The 27,047-nt window shown below is 38.2% G+C and overlaps 5 protein-coding genes across 7 annotated transcripts; 3 read left to right on the top strand and 2 right to left on the bottom strand.

The window, feature by feature from the left end:
• The first annotated feature begins 2,235 nt into the window (after positions 1-2,235).
• LOC119069774 (LIM and senescent cell antigen-like-containing domain protein 1) lies at positions 2,236-5,192 on the top strand. Of its 2 annotated transcripts, XM_037173912.1 has the most exons (7): positions 2,263-2,357; positions 2,456-2,583; positions 3,768-3,890; positions 3,951-4,256; positions 4,332-4,590; positions 4,657-4,798; positions 4,864-5,192. In XM_037173912.1, exons 2-7 carry the CDS (start codon positions 2,567-2,569, stop codon positions 5,058-5,060), a joined length of 1,044 nt encoding a protein of 347 aa, XP_037029807.1. In that variant the 5' UTR covers positions 2,263-2,357; positions 2,456-2,566; the 3' UTR covers positions 5,061-5,192. The 2 variants fall into 2 exon arrangements, with proteins under 2 accessions (XP_037029808.1, XP_037029807.1); XM_037173913.1 differs by lacking the exon at positions 2,456-2,583 and having other exon boundaries at positions 2,236-2,357.
• A 2,933-nt stretch (positions 5,193-8,125) lies between these two features.
• On the bottom strand, positions 8,126-10,583 carry LOC119069771 (zinc finger and BTB domain-containing protein 24-like). The gene is made up of 4 exons (XM_037173909.1): positions 9,954-10,583; positions 9,596-9,896; positions 9,352-9,522; positions 8,126-9,286 (listed from the first exon to the last, which is right to left on the bottom strand). The coding sequence occupies exons 1-4, from the start codon at positions 10,488-10,490 to the stop codon at positions 8,298-8,300; spliced, it is 1,998 nt and encodes a 665-aa protein (XP_037029804.1). The 5' UTR covers positions 10,491-10,583; the 3' UTR covers positions 8,126-8,297.
• A 906-nt stretch (positions 10,584-11,489) lies between these two features.
• Positions 11,490-16,114, top strand: LOC119069770 (PHD finger protein 7-like). Of its 2 annotated transcripts, none has more exons than XM_037173906.1 (5): positions 11,490-11,599; positions 14,233-14,450; positions 14,525-14,626; positions 14,795-15,183; positions 15,282-16,114. In XM_037173906.1, exons 2-5 carry the CDS (start codon positions 14,352-14,354, stop codon positions 16,039-16,041), a joined length of 1,350 nt encoding a protein of 449 aa, XP_037029801.1. In that variant the 5' UTR covers positions 11,490-11,599; positions 14,233-14,351; the 3' UTR covers positions 16,042-16,114. The 2 variants fall into 2 exon arrangements, with proteins under 2 accessions (XP_037029801.1, XP_037029802.1); XM_037173907.1 differs by lacking the exon at positions 11,490-11,599 and adding an exon at positions 11,620-11,858.
• A 4,148-nt stretch (positions 16,115-20,262) lies between these two features.
• On the top strand, positions 20,263-22,405 carry LOC119069769 (zinc finger protein OZF-like). Its single transcript, XM_037173905.1, has 4 exons — positions 20,263-21,373; positions 21,446-21,495; positions 21,889-22,059; positions 22,117-22,405. The coding sequence occupies exons 1-4, from the start codon at positions 20,354-20,356 to the stop codon at positions 22,325-22,327; spliced, it is 1,452 nt and encodes a 483-aa protein (XP_037029800.1). The 5' UTR covers positions 20,263-20,353; the 3' UTR covers positions 22,328-22,405.
• A 2,999-nt stretch (positions 22,406-25,404) lies between these two features.
• Positions 25,405-26,777, bottom strand: LOC119069768 (serine protease snake-like). The gene is made up of 5 exons (XM_037173904.1): positions 26,566-26,777; positions 26,415-26,506; positions 26,251-26,357; positions 25,751-26,186; positions 25,405-25,687 (listed from the first exon to the last, which is right to left on the bottom strand). Exons 1-5 carry the CDS (start codon positions 26,672-26,674, stop codon positions 25,505-25,507), a joined length of 927 nt encoding a protein of 308 aa, XP_037029799.1. The 5' UTR covers positions 26,675-26,777; the 3' UTR covers positions 25,405-25,504.
• Positions 26,778-27,047: the final 270 nt, after the last annotated feature.

Genomic DNA, 27,047 nt, shown 5'->3' with positions numbered 1-27,047 from the left:
ACAGCATTGACGAGCAAGAAAAAGCTCTCCAGTGTTCCTCAACAAAGTTCGATCTGTCAATGAGAGGAGTAGATAGAGGTGTGCACCGCCGATTTTACGCCGGCGCGCCGCCGATTTTTTGCTAAATTTTCGGCGCGCCGCCGCCGAAAAATAATAGCTCACGCCGCCGCCGCCGCCGATTGTATTTTCGTCGCGCCGAAATTTTATACGTTTAGTGCTTTCAGAAATTTTAATGGGCGACAATAAATATAAACTTAAATTGAAAAATCTATACAAAAGTGTGTGCCTGAGTACATGTACAAGGTTTTAGCAAATGTTTATCGCTCTTAATTTATAAGTCAGGTTTCTATATGCTGCTATGTTTCTATATGCGTAGAAAGGAGTTTTTTGTTAAAAAATTTTTGTTGAAACTTTGGGTTTTTCTTCTTACTTGCACTGTACGACGGTGATTTTGTTTCTGATGCTACGATAGGGTTATCTTCGAAGTAGCTTTCTATAACGTATCCTATTTCTATCAGTAGATGGCAAGTGTTTTATGCATATTTTTAAATACTTCTTCTTCTTCTTTTTCAGCCTGTTTCTATCCACTGCTATCCATTGCCATTTGCTGCCAGTTTGTACCTGCAATATTCTTAATTCCGTTTGTCCATCTCTCTGGTGGTCTACCTATAGCTCGTCTTTTATATGGTCGCCATATAAATACTAGTCCAAAGAAAAAGTTTGCTGCTGTCTTGGGAAGGGTATCGATGGATACTACTGAGGATGGTCAGATCACGCTGGCCCCAGACCGCCATCGATACCCGAGGTCGAAACAGCATTTGTCTTTTCTGTATCCTCACTTAACGTGAACTCTTGGGTACGTTACTCTATTTTCTGTGCATATAAGAGGAAGAAGAAGGAGAACAAAATTCAGTGAATCAGTCAAAACTACTGTAATTGTAAAGTGGCAAACTTAAAACCTTATGTGGAATTTGGGTAGAAAATGGCGCAAATCACGTGTTTTAGATATTTATAAAGTGGAAAATCTTTCCGGTTTCAAGTTTTTTCGTCAAAAAGACGAGACACGGTATCTTTATTTTCAATTTTTAGCTGCTTTATTTAAAAAATTTGGGAAAAAAAATCATTTTGGCGTAGTCTATGCACTTATTACTTATAAATTTAAGTTTATCTAAATCTCTTATTTGCGAAAACCTTCTACTACGATCTCACTCCTTCATCGAAGATGGACTAAAGGCAACGGGAACGGTTATTGCATAAATCGAAAGATAATAGTAGTGAGTTTGCGTAAATGACATAAATTATAAGTTGGAAATAAGAAGCCTGCAGAACATCTGGTATGAAGATGTGACTTAAAATTTCCAAATTATAATTTGACTTATAGCTTACATGTCATTTACGCAAACTCATTAATCATTCTTGGATTCATTAAATTAGATGTTTTCAAAATAATAGGTGATTGTACATTGTACACAATATAAAAGGTGAGATACGCCTCAGTTGATTCCCCTTGTATAAGTGGTTGATACTTCAGATTACAAGATAGTAAGATTTCAGTGTTCGGAAAAATGATTGCGCACGCTTTTTCAAATGTTTTTGCATTATTTTCGAAAGTTTAGATTTTTTGTAAATTTATCGGCGCACCGCCGCCGACTATAAATTTCTTCCGGCGCGCCGCCGCCGATCCCTTACCAGTCGGCGCACCGCCGCCGACTATTTTAAGATCGGCGCACACCTCTAGGAGTAGACATTCTTCTGATTCATTACTGTTAAGAATATATCCTGGATCCTATATAATTCGATTTCAAACAAATATCAATATTAATCAGGTCAATGATAAGACAAAATAAATGTGTATTCGCATGCGTCAAAAAGGGATAAAAATGAAAAGTAATATTCTCGACATCACCTCGTATCAATGAAATTCACAGAACAACTACTTATGTAATAAATAAGTTCTTTCTCACAGTCACTCCGTTTATTTGACAGTAATATCATCTGTCACAGATGCGATTAAACAATAGAACAAAGGCATGTTATAAGTAAACGGAAGCAAAACGGTATGAATACAGGGCGAAACAAATGACTGTGAATCGAACTTTAACTTTGAACTATGAAATGTTTCGCCAAAGTTAAAATTATCAATAAAAGTATACTTTCATATTGAAAAGTATAAACACATCGCAACGATTAAAGGAAAGTGAACTCATCCACATTAATAACATCTAAGTAAACCTTGCCTCACTATCTCTCTCTCCTTGACTGATGTTTGACAACTGACGTCATTATTAGTTCTTCTAAATGGGTGTGATTTATGTTCAATTTTAATTTAACAAAATTTTAATTTATATTTTTGTTTGGTAAGTGCTCCGTTAATTTACGCAATTACATTTGTTTTAAACGAAATGTTTTTCCCTCAATTTCTTTGTGTTATCAAAATTGTGTAACGAATTTCTAGTTACATTCAACAACGCCTACACACCGTAAAAAAAATAACTCTGCTCCATTTTGGTACTTTATTTATATTTTCGTTTCCAGCTGAATATTGTCCGAAATTTTTGTAAAGAAAATGCCCCCAGTAACAGGGTAAGCATGTTGTGAAAACATTGATCACTGATCCCACTAATATGCCGTTATGTTGTCACATTAATTAATCGCTGCTTTGAACTAATTTATTATTGTTGAACGTGTAAACCGTCCATATATGGGCATTTTACAGCAGATGTTCTTTTTTAAACACTTAACTTCCGAAATACAATTGACTTAACCAGCTAACGAACAATTTAACATTCACTGGCACCACACTGTTAGTATTTCAAATTTGCTGACAATGTTTGTTTATATTTTTTGCTGCAGTTAAGGATGTGAGGAAACAACAAGTTTGTTTGAAGTCTTCGGCTGAGGTTTATTCCTGAGGTTAAATGGAAGGTTAATAATCATCAAGCCAGTACAACAAAATCAATTAAGACTTGAAATATCTCCGGAATATTCAGTGTGTTTCCTTAATAATGTGGCACTTCTGATCCCTTGTTTTTGTGTTAGCCAAGTCTGTTTAAAGACAGGAGACCACAGATCGAAGTACTGACAGTCGTCTAGTCAAGATTTATACCGACACAATATTATTGTCCAATTTACACCTTCAGTACTTCCATTTGAAAGCCAAGTTTTTGATTATTGACTGAAGAAATGATCAGATCAGACCACCCCATAGGACGATATCGTTTTATGATCATAAATATTTGATCTACGAAACCATCACTCGGGCTTGTTCCGATAAAAAAAAAATTGGAATAATTGAACTGACTCAATTAGGAGACATAATTCAAGGCTACGGTTGGGCAAAAATAAGAGCTTGTGGCAACGTTGAATTAATATGATCCCTTCGTTCAGAAATTTACATTTATAGGAAGTAGTGCTGACAACACTCCAATAACGAAAATTTTGCATTACTCGAAATTGTTCTCTAATTTTGTCGTAACTTCATTTAAGAACTTGGGAAGGTACAGCTCATTTTTGAAGTCTTCTCCCCAAGTAGGAGAACTTGTAGCGGTAAAAAGAACAATTTAATTCTTGTGCTTAGAACACACTGTTGGAATCGCATTGTTTTTCAAAAGTTGAAAGAGTCAGGAAGATGCATTTTATATGAAGTGGAAAGCCTGTACAGTGCACACCACAACCACACAATAAACTAATTAACATGAGAGACACGGATATCTCGAATTACTAAAATCCGTATCAAATGACCAATTCAAACACTCACTATCTTGCAGAATAACACCAAACCCAAACATGTCACTGGGTAACATGTTTTGTTCGCGCTGTGAGGAAGGCTTCGAGCCTCACGAAAAGATTGTCAATTCGAATGGCGAATTATGGCACACTCAATGCTTTGTGTAAGTCGGAAGCTTAGATCCAATATGGTTTCGATTTTATTCAAAATTATTTTCCGACAGTTGTGCGCAGTGCTTCCGTGCCTTCCAGGATGGCATTTTCTACGAATTCGAGGGACGAAAGTATTGTGAACGAGATTTTCACGTTTTGTTTGCGCCGTGCTGCAACAAGTGCGGTGAATTCGTCATTGGTCGTGTCATCAAAGCGATGGCAGCCAATTGGCATCCCAGCTGCTTCCGATGTGAAATGTGTTCCAATGAATTGGCGGACTGCGGTTTCATACGCAATCAAAATCGTGCCCTGTGCCATGAATGTAATGCCAAAGTGAAAGCTGTCGGACTTGGAAAATACATGTGTAATAAGTGCCAGTAAGTGTTCGAGGACTCGTTGATGCGACGATATTTTTTTGTAAAAGTAAATAAAATCCTTTATGTTCATTTCAGTGGCATCATTGATGATGCTCCGTTACGATTCCGCGGTGAAGTGTATCACGGCTACCATTTCAACTGTACCTCGTGTAACGTTGAATTGGACTCGACTGCCCGTGAGGTGAAGAGTCGTCCGGGCTTTGCGGCAAATGACATGAATGAATTGTATTGCTTGCGTTGCCACGATAAAATGGGCATACCGATTTGTGGAGCTTGTCGTCGTCCGATTGAAGAAAGAGTTGTCACTGCTCTGGGAAAGCACTGGCATGTTGAGGTAAAAATTGTCTTTGATTCGATGTAATGGTTTCGCTACATTGCTAACTAAAATCTGTTTGTGTAGCACTTTGTCTGCGCCAAATGCGAGAAACCGTTTCTGGGCCATCGTCATTATGAGAAGCGTGGCCTGGCCTACTGCGAGACGCATTACCATCAATTGTTCGGTAATTTGTGTTTCGTATGCAATCAAGTCATTGGCGGTGATGGTAAGGTCCATTTCCATATCCCATTGTGAATGTTACTAAAACAAATCGATTTCCCTTCTGAACAGTTTTCACCGCACTTAACAAGTCCTGGTGTGTTCATCATTTCGCTTGTTCCGTATGCGATATGAAAATGACGCAAAAGTCAAAGTTCTACGAATACGACGAGAAACCGGTGTGCAAGAAGTGCTACGAACGTTTTCCGAATGAACTGCGGCGTCGGCTTCGTATATCTCATGAGAATACGATGAAGAAAGCGGCCTAGGGTGGGACGGAAAAAAGTCGATTGGATGTGTTGAAGTGACAATGTTAACAAAATCGAAATATTTTAATGAAAACGAAAATGTTACTGCGTGTGACCGACCAACTAATAAACCAGTAGAGGAACAAAAAAAAAACTAAAAAATTTAAATTCGCAAACATAAACTGATTCAGAGTAATACTTAGTGGCCTTTTTCCTTCCAAATTGTGGAAGGAACTTAATGGTAGATGAAAATCGTCAATTTCTTCGTTGTCTCTAAACAAATTAATTTTATTTGTTGTAATGTTTAAGGAAAACTCTTTTTTGTTCATTTTTTTTAATTAACCCAAACTTTTGTTTCAATTTTTTTATTGTAATAAACAAATTTTTAATTGACTAAGACACAAGTGTTTTGAACCGAAATGGAAACCGCCCATCGCAGGATGTTGTGGAAGTTCTGTAGAAGAATATTGCTTGGTTCTGTCGAATTAAATAAGTCAAAGTGTAGTTTGTTCAGCGCTAAGAGTCTATCACACTTAGCCCATAAGCAAGGCCCTACATATGTCGCTCTGCTAAAAATAACATACAGTAAAGGGCAATCAATTTTCAGCCGAAATTTGCTTCAGGTGATTTTCAGCTGATGCACTCATAGTAACAAAACTTGCTAAACGGTTATACATGTTTATATCGTTCTACCACTACTACGACCGTGTACTGTTAAACCCGAGTAAACCAGTTTTGTTTGTGTGAGTGTACCAGCTGAAAATCGTCGCATTTCATTGCATTTTCCTGGAAATTCAAATATGAATAAAATCAGAGCGCCTGCACATCGCTCCTTCGTGAATCTTATTTTTCTGAAAGTTCAGGTGTCCCGTCCCATACTTCCTGAATCAACATAGTCACCTGAATTTTTCACACCTGATACTAGTTTCACCTGAATGTTCAAGTCAGGTGATTTTAGAAAGACAACATGACCTGAGCATGGTTTTATTCAAATCTACCAAGTCAGATAAATCGGACATTTTCATAATGAATTTTCTGTCCAGGTTTCAGATTTGAAAATTTTCAGGAATTTTTCGAGAATTTCGAGAATGATCAAGAATTTCTGTAATTTTCGAAAATTTCAGGATTTTTCAAGAATTTAAATTCTTGAAAATACTCGAAAATTCTTCAATTTTAGAACATTTTGAAGAATTGCAAATTCGAGATTTTCAAAAACTTTCAATAATCACATGAACTTCCAAGAATTTCTGGATTTTTCAAGAATTTTCTTGAAATTCTCAATTCGAGACATTCGAAATAATTTCAAAAATCAATTTCTTGATTTGGTCTGATTATTATATTCCGGTTTCAGGTCATTTCAGGTTCATCAATGCTCATTTCAGGTTCGATTTTATTTTCAAGTTAGGTTCAATCGACACATCGATATAGCATAGGTGACAGCTCCTATTATTATGAAGTTAAATTAGCAGTGGAAGTAACTAAAAGTAAGTGAACCTTAAATGTGGTTTCCACTCAATAAAAAATACTCCGTAAGAGAGCCATGAGCCGTCAAAAGCAACAAAGCAAAAACTGAAAAATTCAACTTTGTCTCTCACACGGAGTACTTTTTTGGTAAGTGGAAAACAAGCATTATCGTTCAGTGTCGAAGTATTATTTTATCGAACTTTTCTCAAAATCTGAGAGATTAGGTAACCTTTTGACACATAATGTTGATAAAGAGAAAAATTCATGCAATGACGCTCACCAATCTCGACTAAGCCAATGGAAAAACATCGCACTAAACAATCAAAGAAAATCTTTTCTTTGTCAATTAACAAATTTCCGTAGAGAATCTTTAGTTTCTCATATTTTGGTGATTTTTGTGAACAGCAGTTCTCACTTGTCACCATATTTTCACTAAGGTCATCTCTCTGCCATATCATGTCTCTGTTTTCACTTACCATCAATCCTACACGGAAAAATCGTGGATTTCGTTAAAGGCTGTGTAACTTATAATGTGGCTGCAGTTCTTATAATATAGCTGCAAGACTTATAAAAATATAGCTACTGAACGCATATCCTATTAATGTTGGTTATTTACCTGCAATGTGAGTTACACAACTATATTATAGATTACAGAGCTACATTATGCATCGACAACACATGTTATAGCTAGGATTTGCATATTGTGGCTGTGTACTCTATATCATAGCTGTGTAACGCATATTTGACGTATGAAAAATATAGCTGTGTGCTGCATATCAGAAAATGTATGGGACCATGCATTCAAGTTGTGATTCGTACTGACGCTTGGTCGGACTCAATGTTAACAGATAAAGAAAAATCGTAAAATAGCTTGGCTGATTTTAATAAAGCTTGATTGTCAGGTTATAGAAATACCTCTTCAATAGTCTCGAATAGTCAAAATAGTCAATAGTCAAAATCCGTGGAAACACAGACGAATGAAAGTATATATCAGTATATATCAGAAATTTCAATACATTAGAAACGAATTAAGCCAAATAACTGCTCCCAAATGTCAAACTAGGCATTTCACAGAAAACAATTGAATGGGCGATTCTTCACGCAGGCAGTCTCAATTCACTTTCTTTCAGAACCTGAAACAATGCTCCAATGACAACTCACCAAAGTAAAAATGCTAAATAAGAAAACTACAGACTTGAATTAGGCTGTGTGCCTTATAATATAGCTGCAGAATTTATATTGCGGTAACAACGCTTCGAAATAAGAACGTGTTAAAGCACAAGCAAAATTAGCAGAACAGCAGCATAGGTGACGGTCGGATTCTCAGGTTAAGCATCAATGGGCGCGGTTAGTACTTGGATGGGTGACCGCAAAATTCATGAAAGTTTAGGAAAAATTTTTATTTCTCGAGATAGATTTGAAACGCGTCTCACAGCTATAAAATAAGTTACACAGCTATTTTAACTACAGTCTTCGCAATATGCATTACACAGCTATATGCCAAAAAATGGGGGTGCTAAGTCCACTTATAGATCTCACACGCATATTGGGATTTTCCGTGTAAGACGTTACTTATGGTCACAAAACATATTTCAAATATTCTGTCTTCTTACACAGTTCTCGTGCTCTGACATAATGAACTCTGTTGATTTTCTTGCTTACAGCAAAGGTTCCACTTTTATTACGAAAATTTAAAAAAAAATCATTCACAAACGAAGTGATAGGACATTCGATGGCCCGCTATTACATTTCAGTAAATTTAAAGCTAAAAGTGCTCTGCACTCATTTCCCTCGTCACTGTTCCATTCGGTTGAAACACTGTGACGTCCTTTTCCTCCAATGCATTTCCGAGAAATACTCGCTACTTTGACCATGGATCACTATCGATGTCGGATTAGTCGTTGATTTAACATTCTCTTCCACCACATCCGGACGATTGTCCTGTATCACCGATGTCTGATGCGGTTCCTGATCGTCTGAACTCATTAGAATGCTCCTGTAGATTTCCACATTCTCTTTGCGTTTCGGTAAACGGTCACCTTGAACCTGATAACCTCTACGTCTCTCCGGTTCTTGTGCACCATTTCTGTGATCTAAATTTGGCGGCGGCCGAAGATACGGTGAAAGGAGCTGTCTATAGATGCTAATATTGCTAACCGTCTGACTGCTGTTAGTTGGTTCGGCTAGTTCGACATGCAATTCTTTGTTGAGACGATTTGGTTGAATGTTGTCGCTGTTATCAATAGACTCTTCATTCGTTGATGTGTCAATATCCGATGAATATTCGTCATTAACAACGATTCGTATTGGTGTGGGTGTTTTCGTACGCACTGGCACTGGTATCTCTGGAAGCTCCAGCGTTATTGGTATCTCTGCACGCGCCAGCATTGTTGGTATCTCTGGACGATCTATCGTTGTGGTTTCCTCTGAACGCTCTAGCGCTGTTGGTATATCTAGACGATCTGGCATTTGTTTCTCTGACCGCTCTGACGTTGGTTCCTCTAACCGCTCTGGCGCTGATCGACCGGCAAACCGTATGACTGATTGATACTGGAAAACGTTCGGTGTCTGTATCGTAGCCACTTCCTTCTTTGTGCCAACGTTCGCAACAATTACAGATTGTTCTATGGCATCGGGAACGGGGACGCGTGCAACGGTTTTCGATATTTTCTTTATTATTTCCTCGAACTTTTCGGCCGAATGTAGATTCCGAATATGGCGCAGTATGTTGTCCTTGCGACCACTCTGAACGTCGCATAATGGACACTGGAATACCGTGGATCCTGCAAAGAACAAACGGTCACATAAATCGTCTGCTTGGACCAACTTTGAAAAGGTGAGACCTTACCGTGCTTAATTTTCATATGGCGATCGTGGCTGCGCTGTCTATCGAAACTTTTCGAGCACACATTGCATTCGTATTTCGTGTCCATGCTGGAATGGGTCAGCAAATGGATGGTCAGCGAACTGTTTCGGGTGAACTTTTTTCCACAAAATTGGCATGCGTGTGATTTCACGCCTGTAACCACAAAGAAAAGAATTTTTTTTTATCTCAACGGAACGATAATTATTTCTTCGAATCGTTCGTCTACCTTGATGCGTCATGATGTGTTGATTCAATTTGAATTTGGCCGAAAATGATTTATCACATTCATCGCATTGGAATGGCAGTGGAGAAGTCTTGTGGCTGTACATGTGGAGAATCAAGTCGGATTTGGCGTAAAATTTCCGATCGCAATGGTCGCAAACGTATCGGAAATCGTTTGTGTGCACCTTGGAATGCTTCTGTAAACTGACACGGCTCAGAAATGTTCGATCGCATTCGTCACACTTGTACTGAACGTTGTTGTGGCGATTTTCATGGTACTCCAAATGGTTTCTCGTGGCGAACGTCTACAAATTTATTGATTAACATCGAGATTCAGAGCTCTAAAGCAATTAAAAATCAACCTTCGAACATTTGCTGCAGTTAAATGGTTTCTCAACGCTGTCGTCACAGTAGAGATGGTACTTTCGATTACTTTTGCTGCGAAATTTTTTCTTGCAAATTGTACACTCGAATTCGAGCTTTCCATTGACCAGCTGTCGGGTAATGTGCGACGGATATTTAAATTTTGCAGGTTCTTTGAGCCGCGGATAGTCAAAGCCACCATGGCCATTGGATGGGACTTTGATGATCACCTCTTCCAGTATACGAATGTCTTTCGGATTTGACAGCGAACGACCCGTTCCACTGTCGAACTTGCTGATGGCAGGAACATGTTTCATGTGCATGATGTCACCGCTGTCCAATACTTTTTTCACGCTAGGCTGCGGAGGCAATTGATCGTCGTGTGGTTTTGTTGATAAACACCTGACACATCCGGACTCTTTGATAAAACATTTCCGGCATTTCGAGTGACCGCACGCTTCCGTTACAATTCCATCGGTGCTTTGATTATCGAATTGCTCCCGACAATGGCATTGAAAGGCGACTACATAACTCATAATAAGTGACAATAACAACAAATTTAAGCCATACAATGACAAAAGAAGGAGAATATGTGTTAATGACACTTTTAACAGCAACACGAGCGGTGTATGTGTGTGTTTAATGTCACAAAGACTTTACGATGAGTGGCATAGCCATGTACATCCCAAAAGCCATATGCTTTATTAGATATAATACGCAGAAACACTCATCTGACAATTTTACACATAAAGAATGGTGAATCACTGGCGTATCTGTATATGCGTGACTTTCCTAATGTTTACAGCCTTGGATTTGTTGAGCGCTATTTAACGGGAATTATTTAAACCACAAAAATTACCGGGATTTGTTCAACCTTCACATCAGATATATCTGACCGAGCAAAACATCTCACATCTCTATGTACACTATCAACGTACTTCAAGCATGAGAGGTACTTTAAATTTAGTACTAAAACGGGACAGGCAGTGTATCAAACAAGGTAAAAAAATCTGGAAGAATTTTTCATACAAAGTAGTAATCTATTTGGCAGCTGTCACTCGAAGCACTTTTGCACCACGAGCTCATCATTTCAACACAGTGTTAATGGAGAGCGATTTTTGACCACTTTGTTTAAACTCGGTCTCGGGGTCACACGTCAAAATGAGACAGCTACAAATTTAAACTGGGCTCAACTCTCAATTTCTTTTTTCATTGATGAATATTTGACAGCTGACCCCGAGACCAATTAAATTTAACTGGTTTTCGCTCTCCTTAAACACTGTATTTATCATATAGGTTTGTTCCAACTGTAAACACTAAATTTGACTGGTCGACCGAACACGATTTTATCCACAGAGCTCGGTTTTCACACAAATATTGATGAGGTTCTGTCTCTATGGATGAAATTTGACAGTTATTTGACAATTCATATGGCCTTGGAAGAGACCTATTATCTATTATCGAATGAACGACTTTGCTAAAGGATACATTATCATTATGTGGGCTACCAATCTTGACGGCTTTAGTTACAAGCATTAAACGCAATTGTTTTGTTCTAACCATTAAAAATCGAACCGCCCTAATAAACTTTGCCGCCATAAAGAAAATAAGTAAACAGAGAAGTTGGATGGACTGAATCCGTACAGTAAGTAGTCAAAAACTTTAAAATTTGTGTCACATTTCACATCAGAATAATCGTTTGGAAAGCCGCAGTAGATCCAATCACTTTATATACGCAAGCCATATTTATGTGGACTTAAGCTGTAGAAAACAAGAGAATTCAAAAATAAAGACTGTTTGTGTGTGTAATTAGTTAGATACGTGCTATTTGAAAAGTCGGTGATACCGTCCACATCGGGCATAGAGTAGAAGTGGTTGTCAACAACATTTTTCAAATTTTTAAGGTGAAGTAGCCCAGTTGTCGAGAGGTCTATATTCGATGCGTTAGGTATGCTTAACAAGGGCAACACGGACTTCGTTCATCCGTTGGTCCCAATGGCGTCTGTGGTTCCGCTGCAGCAGCTTCACAAAAAAGATCTAAACTGGTACGATATCTATGGTAGACATGCATGAATCGTCTTCTATCGATACTGTAGTAACCATACGTAGTGGTTATTTTGACTGACTACACCTTAGATACCTGCCGCACCAATAAATCCGCGTTCCAATTACATATAAAAATTTTGTAAAGCAATTGCATTGAAACCACAAACAATGGCATATTGGGACCGACTGCTGCGTGTTTGATATTCAACACCAATTGGGCACATTTCAAAAATTGTTTACTGCCAGCGTGGTAATTGCATTTTTCTGACCATATTCCTCTTCCCCATGACTTAGAACAGATCCCAGGAGTCAAAAATGCGATGTTTCGTCGTTTTCTGTATTCTGCATTGCTGAAACAATGCTCTCCCTAGCAGAGAGTTGAAACGTCTATAACGTCGTTGCCTTAAAAGAGGTATAAATTTGATTTATTTTGGCCGGCGTCATCTTTTACAACGATTTCTTCTTTTAGCCTTCCGTCTTCTCGAATTGTCTCGATTAGAGGTGTGCACCGCCGATTTTACGCCGGCGCGCCGCCGATTTTTTGCTAAATTTTCGGCGCGCCGCCGCCGAAAAATAATAGCTCACGCCGCCGCCGCCGCCGATTGTATTTTCGTCGCGCCGAAATTTTATACGTTTAGTGCTTTCAGAAATTTTAATGGGCGACAATAAATATAAACTTAAATTGAAAAATCTATACAAAAGTGTGTGCCTGAGTACATGTACAAGGTTTTAGCAAATGTTTATCGCTCTTAATTTATAAGTCAGGTTTCTATATGCTGCTATGTTTCTATATGCGTAGAAAGGAGTTTTTTGTTAAAAAATTTTTGTTGAAACTTTGGGTTTTTCTTCTTACTTGCACTGTACGACGGTGATTTTGTTTCTGATGCTACGATAGGGTTATCTTCGAAGTAGCTTTCTATAACGTATCCTATTTCTATCAGTAGATGGCAAGTGTTTTATGCATATTTTTAAATACTTCTTCTTCTTCTTTTTCAGCCTGTTTCTATCCACTGCTATCCATTGCCATTTGCTGCCAGTTTGTACCTGCAATATTCTTAATTCCGTTTGTCCATCTCTCTGGTGGTCTACCTATAGCTCGTCTTTTATATGGTCGCCATATAAATACTAGTCCAAAGAAAAAGTTTGCTGCTGTCTTGGGAAGGGTATCGATGGATACTACTGAGGATGGTCAGATCACGCTGGCCCCAGACCGCCATCGATACCCGAGGTCGAAACAGCATTTGTCTTTTTCTGTATCCTCACTTAACGTGAACTCTTGGGTACGTTACTCTATTTTCTGTGGCATATAAGAGGAAGAAGAAGGAGAACAAAATTCAGTGAATCAGTCAAAACTACTGTAATTGTAAAGTGGCAAACTTAAAACCTTATGTGGAATTTGGGTAGAAAATGGCGCAAATCACGTGTTTTAGATATTTATAAAGTGGAAAATCTTTCCGGTTTCAAGTTTTTTCGTCAAAAAGACGAGACACGGTATCTTTATTTTTCAATTTTTAGCTGCTTTATTTAAAAAATTTGGGAAAAAAAATCATTTTGGCGTAGTCTATGCACTTATTACTTATAAATTTAAGTTTATCTAAATCTCTTATTTGCGAAAACCTTCTACTACGATCTCACTCCTTCATCGAAGATGGACTAAAGGCAACGGGAACGGTTATTGCATAAATCGAAAGATAATAGTAGTGAGTTTGCGTAAATGACATAAATTATAAGTTGGAAATAAGAAGCCTGCAGAACATCTGGTATGAAGATGTGACTTAAAATTTCCAAATTATAATTTGACTTATAGCTTACATGTCATTTACGCAAACTCATTAATCATTCTTGGATTCATTAAATTAGATGTTTTCAAAATAATAGGTGATTGTACATTGTACACAATATAAAAGGTGAGATACGCCTCAGTTGATTCCCCTTGTATAAGTGGTTGATACTTCAGATTACAAGATAGTAAGATTTCAGTGTTCGGAAAAATGATTGCGCACGCTTTTTCAAATGTTTTTGCATTATTTTCGAAAGTTTAGATTTTTTGTAAATTTATCGGCGCGCCGATCGGCGCACCGCCGCCGACTATAAATTTCTTCCGGCGCGCCGCCGCCGATCCCTTACCAGTCGGCGCACCGCCGCCGACTATTTTAAGATCGGCGCACACCTCTAGTCTCGATACAATTTCACATTATTTTTAGTTTCATCTCCACTTTCTTTTGCTTACAGATCTTATTGTACAGCCATGTTAACAGTTCATTCCATTCATCGTCGATGTTAGATTTTGCGACCGGCCTTACCTTGTTTGCATCATTTTTAGTCAACAAAAATAAGTCCAATCGTCGAAAATGAACGCTTGCATTCTGTGTAAATCGAAGGAGATCAACAATTTGGAATTGGGGGAGATGAAAGTGCTCGGCGATCTACAAGTTCATTATTTTTGCTTGGTATGTAAATTTGAGCAGACAATCTCCTTTTGCAGAAATTTGTAGAATTAAAACCAAATTTATTTTCGTTGCAGTTGTTGTCGTCCGGGCTGTTAACGAATGGTGAGGAAGATGAAGGAATACTCGGCTTTTTGCCACCGGACATCAAAAAAGAGTCGAGACGAGCCATCAGACTGGTTAGTGAAAACAACAGGAATTCGGTAGATCATTCAATAAACGTACGAACGCTAAGCTTGCGCTTCAGAGATAAGAGAGTGTGCGAATGGCGTCACGTTGCATTTGAATGATCCATTGAAATGTATTCGAAAATCGAATCTAAGAAATTCTTGCACTCTTCCATTCAGAAATGTCTCTACTGCCATCAAACGGGCGCAACGATCGGTTGTTGCATTTCTGCTTGCAATGCCTCGTTTCACCTGAATTGTGGTCTGAAAAACAATTGCCTCAGTCAATTTACGCCGGAATACAAATCGTTTTGTCATCGGCACGTTGAGTGCAGCACTAAGGTCACACACTCCGAGGATCATATCTGTATCATTTGTTACTCGGAAATGGGCACTTTCGACAAAATTCAATCGGTTTTTACACCTTGCTGCAAATCTGAATGGTTCCATAAATGTTGTTTGATGAGATTGGCAGATTCGGCTGGGTATTTCTTCAAATGTCCCAAGTGTAATGATGTGGAGACGTTCACTGATGAGTGCATGAAGCGGGGAATATTTGTACCACAAAGGTGAGAGACACATCGCAGAAAGACGCAGCTTTCGATTAAAAATTTGTCCACAGTTGAAGAACATTACCTCAACCGAAATTTCAATCAATTTCTTTCAGAGACGCTGCATGGGAGACCGAAGAGAATGCCTTCCACGAGCTGATGGAACGTCCGAATCGATGTAACGCAGAAAAATGTGTTTGTGTCGATGGCAGAGAAAGTGATAAGCCGTCGAATGAATTGCTAATTTGTGAGACTTGCGGTAGTAATTGCATCCATAAAAAATGCTGGCAACGCAAAGAACCGTATTACTGTTGCTATCGGGTCGATCAAATCTCTTCGTCCCGCCGAGAACCGAAGAAGAAAAATATTGCGGCCCAGAAGGACGAAATCGTTAAGAAAATACAAAATAAGCGGAAGCGGGAACATCAGACCGACGACGAAAAATTGGATGAAAAAAGACGAAAAAAGCGGAAAACGGAAAAGTTTGCCGAAAATCAACCAACACCTGAAAAGACAAAGGGAACGCGCAGTCGTGAGTGTAGCGTAAACTGTAAAACGATCGACGAGACGAAACGGTCACGTTTCCCGATTAAGAAAATCCGTAACGGAACGTTCGATCAAATTTTACGCTATAAGCCTCGAGTTTTGTTGTATCCAGTGTCGCTAGATCAATTCAACAATTCGTCCAAAAAAATTGCCGAATCCAGCAATTCCAACCGATCGTTGGTTACATCGAATATCGACAATAGTTTGAGTAAAAAAGATTCAAAGAGTTCGGAATTTACATTAATATCGCCGAAGCGTAAGAACGGTGGACCATCGTTCAAAAACTATATGATAACGTCGTTCTTTAAGCCATATTTAAATAAAGACTAAATTGTAAAAAACGCCAGAAATTTGTACCTCGATGCTACAAATCGTAAGAATTAAAATAAGACTAAAAGCCGCAGACAATCTCTTTCAATAAAAAATGCGGTAACTACCGTTCAACATTACCAAGGCTGTATACTTTGGAAGAGGTCACGGAGAGTATGATACGCCGGTGACCTACCAAACTTTCCAAACCACACAAATGCGATTGTACTGAAATTCTCAAGTATGGAAAACAGTGAACTTCCGCCTGCGTATCTAAAATGCCGATCTGCGTGACCTTCCCGAAGTTTATAGTCTTTGGTTTTAAAGTGGAAGCATGCAGCTTGAACGAAAAGGATATATTGAAGTGAACAGTTTAAATCTGGAGATGCAAAATAGACCAAACATTTTGTCGATTAAGAATGAATTTGCGAAAACTTCATCCAGCTTATATGAACATGAAATTCAAGCCACATTCGATCCGAATGATCGATGGCTTCATAGAATCGTTAGTCTCCCCGGTCTCCCCTGACAATTTTGTGAAACAACTTTTTTCTGGTTGTCTTTTTATTTTTGGCAGTAGAGTTGTAAAAGTGAGCTGTCTCGCATGTTGAATAATATTTTTTTGGGAACTAAAAGTTTGATTAATTCTCCAATAAACAGACGATTTATTTGGAAGTGTGCGGGTTTGTAGTGCTTAGAAGGACACTGCGATACATACCCAAAAAAGGTCGAAAGGTCCGTGTGTGGAAGCGCTAGACATTGAAAATCAGTATATGGTTTTCGGTTTCGGAATCTCTTGGACAGCAGCGCCCAAACAAATTTGACAATAGATAGTAGATAGTAGTCCACCAGAAGTCCAACGATACTACGGATGCCGTTGGCCGTCGCTGTGCAAGGTTGTGACAGGAAATTGAGAAAATTTGACTACGTCGGAGAAATTCTAAGGGCTCCTCTGCCGCCATAAAGCCACTAAAAAACGTAAAACCTATCAGACCTCGTTAGTACGGGTTTCTTCTTTCCAACGATGCAAAACACGCGAGGGTAGAGACACGACGAATGTATTTTTAGACCCGTACGAAGTACTGGGGTCTTATGCGTTTGCGCATACGTCCGTAACACGTCGAATTGGACTCCCTGAGTAAGGGGAAACCTATTGTGGTTGTCTAGAGATGCCAAATCAGTGAAAAAAAATGTCCGTCTGTCCGTCTGCACGATAACTTGAGTAAAACGCATCCGATTTTGAAAATTCTTGTTTTTCCCGTTTGGTAATGTCAAAAGACAGGCTAAGTTCGAAGATGAGTGATTTTGGATCGACCCTTCCCGAGCTGTGGCCCAATAAGTGCTTTACGGTTTTTCGAAGATATCTCCGGACATTCAAACGTTACACTTAAAACTGATACGTCAAATAAAAAGTATTTACAATACCGATCGACAAAAAAAAAAGTTTATGGAAATCGGATGACCGACTCGTGAGTTAGACCCCTTGGTGTGAAACAGGCACCCCTGTGTCCCAGTTTTTGCTTGTAGGTCGGCCACATTTCAACATATTTCGTCTGTTTTAGCTTTATTAGATAGGTATTGACCGTACCAATCAGGGAAAAAAAGTTTTTGAAATTATGTTCTCCGGAGCGTGAGCTAGGTCTCTTGGAGTGAGCTCTTATCTGGCTACTCGGCCGTACAGTGAACGTGGAGTATTGAAGTATTGAAGTATTGTTTGAAAGGTATTAACGAATGTAAAGCGTCGGTAAAATTTCCGGTCTCCTAACAAAATGGCTGCCGTCGGCCATATTGGATTTTAATAAAAGTGATATATATTGGGAAAAATGGTACTTAGAGTGTTTCTGTTAACATGGAAATAATTTGTTATGTGTATGGGGTGTTTCAGGCATTCCATATATGGACATCTATATATATCTATATTCACCTATATTGAGCTATATACAGGCATATAGAGCTATATAATAGCATATTCATCTGTGAAATGTTTATTTATAGGAAAATATAGGTAAATATAGCGGTATATAGCTGTTTAAATATAGGAATTTGTGAAAGTTGACTTCGTACGGGGCTGTCTATATCTATATTGCCTCCGGCAATTTATTTGTATATGCTAACAAGGCAAAGAAAGATAATGTAAGTGATTTTAAAGGGCGAATAGCTTTTCAGTAGAGAATGAAGTAAAAGAAATGAAGAGTTTGACAGTAAAGGCTTTTGATACGAATAGGTGTTTCGTACGGGTCGGCGTTAGCTATGTTTTATTAGTAAATGTCGACATCGAAATGATTTTTTTAGGTATTTTTTTTCCTCCATAATTATTCTTCACAAAGACGTACTGTGTGTCATATTTAATAATAAAAAATACATTCGTCGAGTCTCGACAGCCTGGTTTATTTTACTCTGGACTCTGCCGTGATAAAATCCCATAATAACTGTCAAGTTATGAATCCTTAAAGTTAAGAATGTTTCGAGAATCGGTGCCCTAGTTATGTAATATATATTATGCACCTCTGTCCAAGTATTCATTTTGACGAGTGGGAGATTGTGATCCTAAGCCGATGGCGCTGATCATGATCCCACTCGTCAAAATGAACATTTGGACAGTGATTTGCATATTATATTTTAAGTGTCGATGCAAACGTAAATCCGAATTTCTGTTGTTTTATGAATAAATAATCAGAATAATCTAGGAGTCGGTGTATCAGTTCAGTGTGTCTTGAAGAAATGTATTTTGCCAGTCTGTTTTTATCATTCACTCAATTTTGACATTCTCAATTCTCTTGTTCATTTGTATTTGAAGTTATTATTATTTCTCGAGGGATTCTTTGTAAGCCAACAGGTTATGGGCCCAGACACAATTGGACACAGAAGGAGTGACAACTGAAGCATTCGGAAATTAATTTTTGGAAGGAAATGAAATATGCGATTTGATCAACAAAGGAAAATCGGTGACGAAAAAAACCACAAGGTTAATGGAAATTCACGCCGTAAGTGTGCCTAAAATTTGAATGTTAAGTGAACGATTCGATGAAAAAGTGAACCGAAAAATACATTTCATCGCTTCATTGTATGAAAATGACGCTACGTTAGAAAGACCTCCGCACTTTCCATTTTGAATTTCGACCGCACTTACGGCGTGAATTGGATTGGGAAATATGTAAACTTTTCGCCTCTTCACAGTAGAGATCTTGTTCTCAACGAAAAATTGCCTAACTTTGAAGTGAAATCTCGAATATAAGATGCATCAATTTTCACACTATGTGAATGTTTTTGTTTCTGAAAGAGGTTGTCCTGAATTCAACAGTTTTCAAAGTTTTCCTCGCGTGCCATTCGAAAATAAAATTCCAATTAGTCGGGAAACAGCGACTTTTCATAATTTATTCTGACAAAAAGGCTTATTTAAAGAAAATAATTCGTCTACAACATATGAAAAAACACAATTTTATATTTTTAAATTTGAAATGAAAATCCACAAAGCTCACATCAAATTTAAACAACAATCGGCAATGTTATAACACGGCTCCGATGTGCCTTTGTTATTGTTTGTGTGTGTTAGTAAATTAAATTTCTGAACTCTTCTAAAAAACTTACAGCCTCCTGACGGTCTCTTGACAGTCTTTTTGAATAAATAGTCATTTGTGTACCTGTTTTGGACGATTGATTTTAGGCAATTTCGCGGATTGTAGGCCGAACGAAGTGAGGTCTACAAGCGAAAGTGCCTTAAATCAACCGTCCCAAACAGGTGCACATGTGAGTTTTCATGCAGAGGGCCGGAAACCCGAGAAAATTCGAAAAATTGCCCTCATTTTCGGCCCCGAAGCATGAAAATGCTTTTTAAATATTTTTGAATTATCGTAAAAGAAATTCTATAAACGGAGAACAATTTTGTGTAAAGAATGTAAATAAATTATAAAAATTTTGTCTGTTTGACTAACTCATTCTGACTGTACACAATTCTAAAGCGTAAAGCATGATTTCTATCTAAATGATAGAAATGCAAAGCTTATTCTGAAGCCTCGAAATATCTTCTATGTCAATGCTAGGACCAGCGCTATGTTATCACACAAAAGAACAATTTCATAATGAAAGAAAACCGTCTCTCAATAAATAATTCATGAAAATTACAGGTAGGACCCAAAAAATGTTTTGAAAGCTGCAAGCTGAGCAGACAGTTTTCTTTTCTGCTATCAACTGAATGCGGCCTTTTTCATTCAAAGAAACTTTTTTGTTTTGATACAATCTGTCACTTTTGTCAAACCCATGAAAACTGTCAGAACGAAAATAACAATAAAAGCATCGCGATCGATGAAAACAAATTTTTGTTTTCAATTCGGACATGAACCAATTTGCAGTATACGATCCGTTAGACAGTGAAGATCATAAATTCGGCGAAATTTATTGCAATTACGAGGGAAAGTTAACATTCACCTGTGTATTCTGTCCGATCAGATTCAAGGATGCGGCAGAATTCAGTATTCATTACATTGTTCATGTTAAGGAAGTGTTTGAAATTAAAACGGAAACTGAGGCGTGTGTCTTTGAGCCGAACGTTGAAATCGATGAACCGCAATTCCAATCAACGGAAATTAAAAGCGAACCATCTAACGATGCGATTGATGGTGACAGCAAAGTGATAACGACATTGGACTTTGAAAAAGTTCAACCGGAAAATGTTCACGACCGGAGTGCAAAACCGGCAAGAACTTCGTCTAAGACGAATGCGAAAGAAAGTGATAAGAAATTTGGCCAGCCACATCGCTGCAGCGTTTGTTCGCAGGAATTCATATTAAAATCGGCTCTGGATCGACATACCGAAAGTCATGGCATTGGCCTTTTTCCATCCCGATTCGAATGTGATATTTGCGGTTCGAAGGTGAAACTGAAAAAAGATCTGCGGACGCATATGAGGCGGAAACATATCGAAGATAAAATTCCTTGTACAATTTGTGGGAAAGTATTTTGCCGGAAGAACTACTTGAGCGAACACATGAAAACGCACGTCAAACCGGAAAATCGGCCTTTCAAATGCGAAATTTGCCATAAAGGTTTTGTGACGGCTAAAGATGTCGAGGCGCACATGAAGAGACACGATCCGGCTGTACATTTGAATCATGTCAAAAAGGAGAGTGATAAAAAATTCGAAAATCCGGCCCGATGTCACATATGCAGCCAGCAGTTTATTGTGAAAAAAGCACTGGATCGACACATTGAAAGTCATGGTATCGGAATCATTCCGCTGATATATGAGTGTGACATTTGCAATGCAAAAATAAAACAGAAAAAGGATTTGAGGACTCACATGCAACGGCTGCATAGCGGCCATAAGGCAACCTGCGGAATATGTGGAAAACAATTCGTAAGGCCATTTCGTTGTGATTTGATTATGAAGCGGGCATTCAACATCCGAATTTTTCATTACATTTTTTAGGCTCGGTCGAACTATCTCTACGCACACATTCGAATACACGAAAATTACAGGTAAACATAGGCGGTACTTGATATAATGTCTTGTCATTACCAAAGTGACTGTAGTCACCGCAATCGACTTTATAAAGTCAGTTGTTTGGTTGTTTCTTCATTCATCTGTTGTACCAGCTGGTCCACTCCTACAAACGCATTGCTTACACGTTTTTATACGGATTTCATAGTCACACATGTGTGGTAAAATCGTAAGCAGTGTGATTGATCGAGTGGGCCGTCTGATAAAGCAATTGAAGGAAATTTAGACCGATTAATCGGTTGATATTACGATTGAAGAAGAAGCAGTTGAGAACGTAGCGAACCCCTTTATGAATCTGTATACCTAGTGCGTACGTAACGCTGAATGTATGCGTAGCCCTAGCGCTTATGTTTTGATATTTTTCGTTGCAGACCTCATCAATGTTTCATTTGCGGAAAAACATTCGTTATGGCCGGTGATCTAACGTCTCACATGCGAAAACACACAAAAACAGAACCAACGATTCCGTGCACCATTTGTTGGAAAATGTTCGAACGGCCCGGGCAGCTTTCCGAACATATGCGTCTTCACACCAATGAAAGGTGTGCATGGAGTAATGTACAACGACCATACCATCTAAATTCAATTTTTGATTTCAGACCATTTGAGTGTAAAGTTTGTGGTTCTCGATTTCGCACGAAAGGATACTTTAACATTCACAAAACTACCCACTGGATTGGAAGAAACTTCTCTTGTGAGCTGTGCGGTGTTACGTTCAAAAATCCCACCGGCGTTCGGACGCACATGTTCAAAGTACATGGGAAAAATGCGGCCACAATCAGGCGACAAAAAAAGAAAAACGAAACGTGAAATTGTTCGGTTTTGTTTAGAGATGAATTCAGAGAAATAAAATAAGAAAAATGAAACAGAAAATTCTGTAAAATAAAAGTTAATTGGGTGGGGTTGCTGGCCAGTTCGACTTTGGTGAATTGAAATGATTTCCTAGCTTTTATACTTTGCATAAACTAAAATGTTATTTCACTTCCACATGTCAAAAGTGAGCGCAGACGGCTTTGATATTTTTATCGCTACGCTTTGGCAACGGACCATCAGAGTAAGTATGAATGGATCGTGGTGTTCTTGTGGACTTTGAAACAGCCACATCCGAAATGCCTATCAAGCCAATAAATAAAATCCTTGATAAAACCGTCATGAGAAAAAAACGAACAAAGTCTAGAGTAGGCTAGCCTTCTACGGTCGTTTCCACTTGGTTTTTCTCTAGACAACAGTAAATTTTTCGGCTAAACGAGTTTCTGAAAATTTGCAATCACATTTTTAGCCCCGTACGAAGTACTGGGGGCTTATAAGATTAATATGCCGTTTGTAACACGTCGAATTGGAAGCAGACAGTAAGGGCAAAGCATTTGGTTATGTTCATAGATGACGAATCCGCAATAAAAAAAATGTCCGTCCGTCCGTCTGTGACCCCTCTAGCTTGAGCAAATCACAACCTTTTTTCAAAATTCTTTTTTTCCCCGATTGGTATCGACAAAAGTAAGGTCAAGTTCGAAAATGGGCATGGTGGGGTCGGCCCTTCCAGAGCTAGGGCCCTATAGGTGTTTTTCAGTCTTTCGACGATATCTACCAAAATACGCACGAAATAGCTGCTTGTGATATATCAAATGAAATGAATTTTATTTTATTATACCGAAAGTAGTCAGGGGGCCTATGCCATTGATGAAATAAATAAATAAATAAATAAAGGTATTGACAAGTAGAACAAAGTTGCTGAACATTGTTTTTGTGTAGGATGCAACGCGAGCTTGTCGGGAGGGCTCAAAGGTCGTTACTCGGCCCTAAGTGTTTTTTCCACATAAATCGAGTAAATCTCATCCGATTTTGCCAAATTTAGTTTTTTATGGAAAGTAATTGAATACCGAAAAGAACGTGTCGAAAAAAGTTTCAAATTTGGGCCCTTGGACTAAGGCCGCTACTCGGCCCTAAGTGTTTTTTGCACATAAATCGAGTAAATCTCATCCGATTTTGCTAGATTTTGTTTTATTTGAGAGATAATTGAATGCCGAACAGAATGATGGCAAAAAAAGTTTCAAATTTGGGCCCTTGGACTAAGGCCGCTAATCGGCCCCAAGTGTTTTTTGCACATAAATCGAGTAAATCTCATCCGATTTTGCTAGATTTTGTTTTATTTGAGAGATAATTGAATGCCGAATAGAATGATGACAAAAAAAGTTTCAAATTTGAGCCCTTGGACTAAGGCCGCTACTCGGCCCTAAGTGTTTTTTGCACATAAATCGAGTAAATCTCATCCGATTTTGCTAGATTTAGTTTTTTTATGGAAGGTAATTGAATGCCGAATAGAATGATGGCGAAAAAAGTTTCAAATTTGGGCCCTTGGACCAAGGCCGCTACTCGGCACTAAGTGTTTTTTGCACATAAATCGAGTAAATATCATCCGATTTTGCTAATTTTTGTTTTATTTGAGAGGTAATTGAATACCCAATGGAAAGTTGGCAAAAAATTTTGGGTTTCTAAAATAATGTCGTAAATTGTTTTTTTTAGAGGTACTTCGTACGGGCTTTCGTAATTGCGCAATGCGCAATTTTAAAAATGAATACTTTTAGTAAATTTGACCATGCATTTTGGTAACAGACGCATTAGAGGGTTGTAGACGTATTAGGGTTCCGGGCGTATTACGGCTACGGACGTATTATGGTTACGGACGAAATAGGATTACGGGTCGTACGGGGCTGAGTCGCAGCAAACGCTCCGACTGTTCTGATGCCTTGTTTTGTTATCTTCTAATAGAAATATGGCATTCAAATACACAGCTACTGTGAAAAGTTTCCCAACTAGCGTAGCAAGTACAGCAAAAATTCAATCAACATTTAATTAACAATCAATCAATACAAACAAAAGAATTTATAGAGCTAATAGTATAGTTATTTACATGCTACATGCGTCGAAAACCGTACTTTTCATGTTTAAAGCACTTCTTTCGACGCCCTCAGCATGTAAAATCCATTACATGACTAGGGATAAAAAGATGGAAAGTCTCGTTTTCGTGTGTTTATTGACCTCGGCTTCACACGAAAACTCTACTTTTCATCTTTTTATCCCTAGTCATGTAAAATACTATTACATGCTACATGCGTCGAAAACCGTACTCTCATGTTTCAAGCACTTCTTCGAAAATGGCGAATTACACACCTTGGGAAAATAAGAAAATTGGTTTAGGTTTCAAAAGTATGTGAAATCCATTACAAAACTCGGAATAAAAGTTGAAAAGTCTCGTTAAAAGTTAAATGTTTCATTTGTATGAGATTTTTTTAACGTGGATGACATTTCTTGACGTGGATGTCATTTCAAACGGCCTTGAAGATGATCTATGAATTTCGAAGTTATAGTTGTGCATCTTTCACATTTGCGTTTCTATCTAACTCAGCAGTTAGCTTGACAGTAGAAGCGTAACGTTAAAAAAATCGAATATCCATACAACGCTACGATCAATACTCTCTCTAGCAAACAAACTACTTTTATTAAGGTGGTGGAGGATTGATCAATATATCCAGGCTAAAGAACAATTTTGTAATTTTGGGTAATGTCAAGTAGTTGTTGGAATTTATATGTAAATTAGTAAATTACAGCTTAGTCAGTCAAAATGTAAAATGGTGTTTGTAGAATACAAGGAAAGAACGTGCGAATTTGACACAGAGAGCTGAGAGTTTGTTTGCTAGAGAAGAGAGAGTATTGCCACGATTCTTAATTCTTTTATTTTGACACCGAACTCCGAATACTTTGTTATATTTCAATTTCCTTAAATTATTTTAAAGTAATGCAACGCACTTCAAGCAAAAGTACTATCAATAACAGCTGCCAAATAGAGTACTATTTTGTATGAAATTTTATCCCCACTCTTTTTACAGTGTAAAATTTTGTATGAAGCACTGTCAAGTTTCAGTACCCTATATAGAGTGCCACTTTTGCTTGAAGTGCGTTGAGTAATGCCATCCGACATCGTCGTAATTCTCAAACCAGCTTTTTTTCTTCTGGCCACACAATTCCTTCAATCCAATCGATATACGATGTCAGACGAGTGTAAACACCTGGATCACCCTCACCACATCCTCTGCCGAGCGATGTTATGCCAACTATTTCATATAAACAGGAAAATTTACGTCCAGTGTTCATTAGTGGTCCACCGCCAAATCCCTTCGATTAGATTTTTTGTTTTTCGTTTAAAATTTATCTTTTGTACCGAAAAGAAAATATTACCGCGCAAGTATCTCGTTCACCTGGATTAGACCCAGCACATAGCTGAGTTTGGTTTATAAGTCCTTCTCGAAATCTGAGAGAAGGTGGGTAACTTTCCTTACATACATCGAAAGGCACAAGGTTCAATGGAACTTTCTGTAAAATAGATGGAGGTTTGTGCATCGGCATCGTGGACGCGGATAATGTGCGACCCCAACCAGCTGCAACAACTTTATTTGAAATCTCAGTGCTGAGGTGTGGTAAACAAGCTGGTTGGATGTATTGACTGAAATCAACTGTTCGATCGATTTTCAGTAATGCAATGTCGTCGTAATTACTACTGCTTGCGAAGTCCGGATAAAGAAAAGTCTCAGTTACATTAAATTGACGAACGTCAACATCGTCGGCTTCAGTATCGAAATCTAAATCTCCTAAGCGAACGTGGGTGGGGACATGACTAAATTTGAAAAAAAAAAACTTCAGTCCAATTTTCAACTGTGCGAAGTAGTTTGTTAACATACTGTCGGGAAGAAGCACAATGACCTGCCGTTAGAACAAAGTTCTCACTAATTAAGCTGCCTGAACAAAGCCACTTCGTTTTATTTTCACCTTGGTAACCAATCAATGCCTGTACAAATGAAAAATTTCGTTACTGATGTTGCCATAGTACATTGTGACGTTATACCATGTGAGGGAATTCTTTAGCTGCAGCTACTTCAGCGTCTATATTGAATGGTGACGTTTCAAGTGGACATATTTTCTGGTACTCGGTACACTCTATGATGAAAAAACGTTTCATTTCATATTTGCAACTATTCTGTGAATGGTGACAATACTTGCGATGGAAATGCGATCGGTCGCTTCATTTTCACTATCATTCAAAGATTCACCGTTCACTACAACTAGACCAAACAGGACAATGTACTTCCAGCAGACAATGAACATCGTTCGTAACTTTTTCTAAATTTCTTTCTTTCAATTTTAAGAGAATATTGTGAGTACTTCAATTCCTCATTATGTTGAGTGATTGCTGACTGCGTAAGCTGTGTCTAATTTTCGTCTTTTATTCAACATTTTAACGATAACACAATCACATTAATGTCATAACGGGAGAACCTATTTTTCTGCCAGTCTTATTACATAATATTTCTATATTAATGCGAGCGTTACAGTTACTGTACCTACAGTACATACCCTCCCGAAGCTGTATCATCGCAATCATCAAAAAGAAGATGAGAAAGCTCTTAACCCGAGGCGAAGCCAAGGTTGCGCGAAATTTCAGTTACCGCACAAACGGCCCTAACATAAAAAAATATTG

Source organism: Bradysia coprophila (assembly GCF_014529535.1).
Source record: "Bradysia coprophila strain Holo2 chromosome X unlocalized genomic scaffold, BU_Bcop_v1 contig_39, whole genome shotgun sequence".
NCBI classification, from domain to species: Eukaryota; Metazoa; Arthropoda; class Insecta; order Diptera; family Sciaridae; genus Bradysia; species Bradysia coprophila.
Note: the sequence above shows the minus strand (reverse complement) of the source record. Positions and strands in the feature narration are given on the sequence as shown.

Excerpts from the sequence above, each read along its gene's own strand:
- LOC119069770 (XM_037173906.1), top strand. The coding sequence starts at position 14,352 with ATGAACGCTTGCATTCTGTGTAAATCGAAGGAGATCAACAATTTGGAA. Across the intron at positions 14,451-14,524 it reads AAGTTCATTATTTTTGCTTG|TTGTTGTCGTCCGGGCTGTT; the intron begins GTATGTAAATTT and ends TTTTCGTTGCAG. Across the intron at positions 15,184-15,281 it reads GGAATATTTGTACCACAAAG|AGACGCTGCATGGGAGACCG; the intron begins GTGAGAGACACA and ends AATTTCTTTCAG.
- LOC119069768 (XM_037173904.1), bottom strand. The coding sequence starts at position 26,674 with ATGTTCATTGTCTGCTGGAAGTACATTGTCCTGTTTGGTCTAGTTGTA. Across the intron at positions 26,358-26,414 it reads CTAAAGAATTCCCTCACATG|GCATTGATTGGTTACCAAGG; the intron begins GTATAACGTCAC and ends TCATTTGTACAG. Across the intron at positions 26,187-26,250 it reads CATTGTGCTTCTTCCCGACA|TCATGTCCCCACCCACGTTC; the intron begins GTATGTTAACAA and ends TTTCAAATTTAG.
- LOC119069769 (XM_037173905.1), top strand. The coding sequence starts at position 20,354 with ATGAACCAATTTGCAGTATACGATCCGTTAGACAGTGAAGATCATAAA. Across the intron at positions 21,374-21,445 it reads GAATATGTGGAAAACAATTC|GCTCGGTCGAACTATCTCTA; the intron begins GTAAGGCCATTT and ends TACATTTTTTAG. Across the intron at positions 22,060-22,116 it reads CGTCTTCACACCAATGAAAG|ACCATTTGAGTGTAAAGTTT; the intron begins GTGTGCATGGAG and ends TTTTGATTTCAG.
- LOC119069774 (XM_037173912.1), top strand. Across the intron at positions 3,891-3,950 it reads TGGCACACTCAATGCTTTGT|TTGTGCGCAGTGCTTCCGTG; the intron begins GTAAGTCGGAAG and ends ATTTTCCGACAG. Across the intron at positions 4,591-4,656 it reads GAAAGCACTGGCATGTTGAG|CACTTTGTCTGCGCCAAATG; the intron begins GTAAAAATTGTC and ends CTGTTTGTGTAG.
- LOC119069771 (XM_037173909.1), bottom strand. The coding sequence starts at position 10,490 with ATGAGTTATGTAGTCGCCTTTCAATGCCATTGTCGGGAGCAATTCGAT. Across the intron at positions 9,897-9,953 it reads ACTGCAGCAAATGTTCGAAG|ACGTTCGCCACGAGAAACCA; the intron begins GTTGATTTTTAA and ends ATAAATTTGTAG. Across the intron at positions 9,523-9,595 it reads ACACATCATGACGCATCAAG|GCGTGAAATCACACGCATGC; the intron begins GTAGACGAACGA and ends TTGTGGTTACAG.